The sequence below is a fragment of the Nicotiana attenuata genome, chromosome 3 (genome assembly GCF_001879085.1).
Source record: "Nicotiana attenuata strain UT chromosome 3, NIATTr2, whole genome shotgun sequence".
Lineage (NCBI taxonomy): Eukaryota > Viridiplantae > Streptophyta > Magnoliopsida > Solanales > Solanaceae > Nicotiana > Nicotiana attenuata.
In genome coordinates, this window is record NC_031991.1 from 19,747,595 (window position 1) to 19,753,764 (window position 6,170).

The 6,170-nt window shown below is 49.8% G+C and overlaps 1 protein-coding gene across 1 annotated transcript; it reads left to right on the top strand.

The window, feature by feature from the left end:
* LOC109224729 (RNA-directed DNA polymerase homolog) lies at positions 3,678-4,085 on the top strand (the record flags this gene model as incomplete). The annotated part of the gene is made up of 1 exon (XM_019389253.1): positions 3,678-4,085. A coding segment is annotated over exon 1 (408 nt), but the record flags the coding sequence as incomplete, so codon positions are not given.

Here is a 6,170-nt window from a genome sequence, read left to right on the forward strand (position 1 = left end):
AAATGATGTACTGAGGGTTTGAGACCCCGAAATTTCACATCGTACCGCTATATTGAGGCGAGGCACGCGCTCTATGACGAGTGCGGGGCTGTTGGTCATTGCGGATTGTGACTTGGTCCGTCCCGGTGATGTTTTACTGTGTTTTTCTACTAAAACTTGTTGGAAATCATCGTTACTTGGATTTGACTGTTGTATTTGGGCTTCGTGTCAGTTATTTGGATCCTCCACGAATTGATTTCACTGATTTGCATACTTTGCACATTGTTTAACCTCATTCCAAGGTTTTAAGTACTATTTTTGCAAACTCAGCCCCTTTTTCTAAACTTGAAAATTCAAATGATATTTTGGGCTGTGGATTACTGATTTAAAAGTGCCCGTGGGGCTTATTGTGATTTCTGGATTTATGGATGGCTCGGGCTGCACGCCGCAGCAGTACTATGTGATATTGAGGCCGAGGGCCTGGTTGGTGCCACGAGATAGTTTATTTGCGCTTGGGCTGTAGGAGCCCCTCCGGAGTCTGTACACACCCCCAGTGAGCGCCGTCGACGTAAAATATATGGTTGGCTCGGACTGCACGCCGCAGTGGGTACCTAAGTGTACCGGTATTTGCATTGCATTGCATCATTGCATCATTCCTTACCTATCATGGTTCTTTCTATACTATTACTTTATTGACTTGCCGGTCTTACTGTTAAAAGTTTGGTACTGCCCGTTATAGTTGCCTTGTGTTTTTCAGTGATTTCTTATCTTCAGTTATTATTTATGCTTATTACTCACTAAGTCGGAGTACTCACTTTACTCTCTGCACCTTGTGTGCAGATTTAGGTGCATCACAGTCTGAGGGAGGACCTGTCTAGCTAAGCAGCATTTCACCGGGAGCATCGAGGTAGCTGAATGGCGTTCGCAACCTTGATCCTTCCCTCCTATCCCTATCTTTCATTATTCTGTTTCTTAGACAGTCTTGTTATAGGATGACACTCTGTATTATAGGCTCGTGATCGTGAAACCGGATCCTGTTTTGGGTTATGTTCCAGTATTTTTGTTGGTTTTCAGTATACTACTCCGAACTTATAGTATTTTGATAAAATGGTTTAGTAAGTTAGTATCTGTGTTCGAATTCCTGAATTATCATAAGTTGAGATTTGTTGTTGAATGGTCGGGCTTGCTTAACAATGTGTTGGGCGCCATCACGACCAGGGTTTGGGTCGTGACAAGTTGGTATCAGAGCCTAGGTTACTTGGTCTCGCAAATCATGAGCCGGTTTAGTAGAGTCTCACGGATCGGTACGGAGACGTGTGTATTTATCCTCGAGAGGCTGAAGAACCTTTAGGAAAACTTCATATTCTTGAAATTCTTGTCGTGTGACTTTGTTGATCCGAGAACTAAACTTCTGTACTCTATTCTCTCGCAGATGGCGAGAACCCGTGCTACTGGACGTGGCAGACGACCACCAGTACCACCCACTAGAGGCCGTGGACGCGGTCGTGGTCGTGGTCGAGGCAGACCAGCGAAGGCAGCACCTGTAGATCCACCAGCTGCCCCGGTTCAGGACCAGCCTCCAGCTGTAGATGCTCCAGCAGCACCTGTGTAGGCACCAGCAGTGCCTATTGTGATTCTTGGCCTCCAGGAGGCTTTGGCTCAGATATTATCTGTTTGCACTGGCCTGGCTCAGGCAGTCTCAGCCACTACTGCAGCAGCTACCTCACAGACTGGGGGAGGTCATCAGACCCCGCTGCTCGCACACCTAAGCAGGTTGTTCAGGGATTGCAGACACCGGGGGCAGCCCTAGCTCAGCCGGTAGCTCCAGCTGCACCAGATGCCCCAGTTGCACCAGCTCCAGACTATGTGGTTCCAGCTATGCCAGACGATGAGCAGCATCGTCTTGAGAGGTTCGGTAGGCTCCAGCCTCCGGTGTTCAGTGGTGCTGAGGGCGAGGATGCCCGGGGTTTTCTTGACAAGTGTCAGCGTATGCTTCGCACCGCAGGGATCTTGGAGTCGAGTGGAGTGGATTTTACTACTTTCCAGCTCTCAGGGGCTGCATTTACATGGTGGGAGGACTTCGAGAGGCGTAGGCCTGTGGGTGCAGCGCCCCTTACATGGCAGCAGTTCTCCACTCTCTTTCTGGAGAAGTATGTACCGCAGTCTCGCAGAGAGGAGCTGCGTCGTCAGTTTGAGTGGTTGGTTCAAGGGGACTTGTCTGTGACCCAGTACGAGATGAGATTTTCACAGCTAGCCCGTCATGCTACTTGGATGATCCCGACAGATCGGGAGAGGATTAGGAGGTTCGTGGATGGCCTCAACTATTAACTCCGCATTTTGATGACCAGAGAGAGGGTTTTGGGTGCCTTGTTCGAGGAGGTAATTGACATTGCTCGTGATATTGAGGCGATTCCCCGCAGGGAGCGTGAGGAGAGGGAGGCCAAGAGGCCTCGAAGTTCAGGCAGTTTCAGTGGTGCTCCGTCTAGGGGCCAGTTCCAGCGTGGTAGAGGTCGTTCCTTCAGGCCTCCTCAGTCAGCTCGCCCTGAGTATAGTGGGGCTTCTTCAGGCCATGGTCATCAGGGATTTCAGCAGGGCCAGCCTTCACTTAGTGCCCTTCCCGCGCAGAGCTCTTCTCATGCCTCTTCAGCCCAGGGTTCTTCTGCAGCGAGGGGTTCCCTTCAGTCCCCTTCTCCAGCACCAGGCAGTTGCTACGAGTGCGGTGAGTTTGGCCATATGAAAAGGGATTTTCCTCGACGTCGTTGTGGTCGGTTTCAGCAGAGGGATCAGCCCTCGTCTTCTACTCCATCTACTTCAGCACCCTCCCAGTCAGGTAGGGGTGCGGGCCAGGCAGCCAGGGGCCGCCCCAGGGGTGGAGACCGATCTGGCGGTGGCCAGGCTCGATTCTATGCTCTCCCAGACATGAGGGACGCCATTGCATCAGATGCTGTTATCACAGGTATTATCTCAGTCTGCCACAGGGATGCCTCTGTCCTATTTGATCCCGGTTCTACCTATTCTATGTGTCCTCATATTTTGCCCATCACCTGGGTACGACCCGTGGGTGTCTTGCTTTACCTGTGCACGTATCTACCCCGGTGGGTGATACTATTGTTGTAGACCATGTGTATCGGTCTTGTCTAGTGACTATTGGGGGTCTGGAGAGCCGAGTTGATTTGTTGCTGTTGAGCATGGTAGATTTTGATGTTATTCTGGGTATGGATTGGCTATCTCCGTGCCATGCTATTCTGGACTGTCATTCCAAGACAGTCGCATTGGCCATACCGGGTGTTCCAAGGATTGAGTGGTGTGGTATGACTGACTATGTTCCCAGCAGGGTGATTTCTTTTCTAAAGGCCCAGCGGATGGTTGGGAAAGGTTGTCTATCGTACTTGGCTTTCGTGAGAGATGTCGGAGTTGAGACTCCTAGTCTTGATTCTGTGCCCATTGTGAGGGACTTCCCTGATGTGTTTCCAGCAGACCTGCTGGGCATGTCGCCGGATAGGGACATTGATTTTGGTATTGATCTGGTGCCGGACACTCAGCCCATTTCTATTCCTCCGTATCGCATGGCACCAGCAGAGTTAAAAGAACTAAAGGATCAGCTTCAGGAGCTCCTAGATAAGGGGTTCATTCGTCTGAGTGTGTCACCATGGGGTGCACCGGTCTTGTTTGTGAAGAAAAAGGATGGCACAATGAGAATGTGCATTGACTACAGGCAATTGAACAAGGTGACAGTGAAGAACAAGTATCCCCTGCCCCGTATTGATGATTTGTTTGACCAGCTCCAGGGGGAAAGGGTATTCTCCAAGATTGACCTCCGTTCAGGCTATCACCACCTGAAGATTAGGGATTCAGATATTATGAAGACTGCTTTCCGGACGAGATATGGGCACTATGAGTTTCTGGTTATGTCCTTTGGGTTGACTAATGCCCCAGCAACATTCATGCACTTGATGAACAGTGTATTTCGGCCATATCTGGATTCATTTGTGATTGTTTTTATTGATGACATCCTGGTGTACTCGCGTAGCCAGGAGGAGCACGCACAGCATTATAGAGTGGTATTACAGAGATTGAGGGAGGAGAAGCTTTATGCAAAGTTCTCCAAGTGTGAGTTCTGGCTTGGTTCTGTGGCTTTCCTGGGGCACGTGGTGTCCAGTGATGGTATTCAGGTTGATCCGAAGAAGATAGAGGCGGTACAGAGCTGGCCTAGACCGTCCTCAGCCACAGAGATTTGGAGTTTCCTCGGTTTGGCAGGTTATTATTGCCGGTTCGTCCAGGGTTTTTCATCTATTGCTTCTCCCTTGACCAAGTTGATGCAGAAAAGTGCACCATTAGTATGGTCGGACGAGTGCGAGGAGAGCTTTCAGAAGCTCAAGACAGCTTTGACCACAGCTACAGTATTGTTATTGCCATCAGCTTCAGGTTCTTACACAGTGTATTGTGATGCCTCGAGAGTTGGGATCGGATGTGTGTTGATGCAGGAGGGTAGAGTTATTGCATATGCTTCTCGCCAGTTGAAGCTCCATGAGAGAAACTACCCTGTACATGACTTAGAGTTGGCTGCTATAGTTCATGCTTTGAAGATTTGGAGGCACTAGTTATACGGAGTATCTTGTGAGGTATTCACGGATCACCGCAGTCTCCAGCATTTGTTCAAGCAGAAGGATCTTAATTTGAGGCAGCGGAGGTGGCTTGAGTTACTCAAGGACTATGATATTACCATTCTGTATCATCCGGGGAAGGCCAATGTAGTGGCCGATGCCTTGAGCCGGAAGGCGGTTAGTATGGGTAGGTTGGCGTACATTCCAGTTGGGGAGAGGCCCTTTGCAGTTGATGTCCAGGCTTTGGCCAATCGGATGGTGAGATTAGATATTTCGGAGCCTAGTCGGGTGTTGGCTTGTGTGGTTTCTCGGTCTTCCTTGTATGACCGCATTAGAGAGTGTCAGTATGATGATCCGCATTTGCTTGTCCTTAAGGACAGGGTCCAGCATGATGATGCCAGAGATGTGACTATTGATGATGATGGCGTGTTGAGGATGCAGGGCCGGATTTGCGTGCCCAATGTGGATGGGCTTCGGGAGTTGATATTAGAAGAGGCCCACAGCTCGCGGTATTCCATTCATCCGGGTGCCGCGAAGATGTATCAGGATTTGAGGCAGCACTACTGGTGGAGGAGAATGAAGAAAGATATTGTGAGTTATGTAGCTTGGTGTCTCAACTGTCAGCAGGTCAAATATGAGAATCAGAGGCCCGGTGGTGTACTTCAGCGGATGGATATTCCGGAGTGGAAATGGGAGAGGATTACTATGGATTTTGTGAGTGGTCTCCCTCATACCTCGAGGAACTTTGATTCGATTTGGGTGATTGTGGATCGGTTGACCAAGTCCGCGCACTTCATTCCGGTGTGTACTACCTATTCTTTGGAGCGGCTGGCAGGGATTTTCATCCGGGGGATTGTTCGGTTCCATGGGGTCCCAGTTTCCATTATCTCAGATAGAGGTACTCAGTTTACTTCCCAGTTTTGGAGGACTTTTCAGCGGGAGTTGGGTACACAGGTGGAGCTGAGCACAGCATTTCATCCTCAGACGGACGGGCAGTCCGAGCGTACCATTCAGATATTGGAGGACATGTTGCGTGCCTGTGTTATTGATTTTGGAGGTTCTTGGGCTGAGTTCTTGCCACTTGCATAGTTTGCTTACAACAACAGCTATCAATCCAGTATTCAGATGGTGCCGTATGAGGCCTTATATGGGAGACGGTGTAGATCTCCGGTTGGTTGGTTTGAGCCCGGCGAGGCTAGGCTATTGGGGACAGAGTTGGTCCAGGATGCCTTAGAGAAGGTGAAAGTGATCCAGGAGAGACTTCGTACAGCTCAGTCGCGTCAGAAGAGTTATGCAGACCGGAAGGTTCGAGATGTATCTTATATGGTGGGCGAGAAGGTCTTGCTGAAGGTTTCGCCCATGAAGGGCGTTATGAGGTTTGGGAAGAAAGGGAAGCTGAGTCCGCAGTTCATTGGGCCTTTTGAGGTACTTAGGAGGATTGGGGAGGTGGCCTATATGCTCGCTTTGCCACCCAGCTTGTCGGGGGTTCATCCGGTATTCCATGTTTCTATGCTCCGGAAGTATGTTGGGGACCCGTCTCATGTGTTAGACTTCAGCATGGTTCAGTTGGATGATGACTTGACCTAT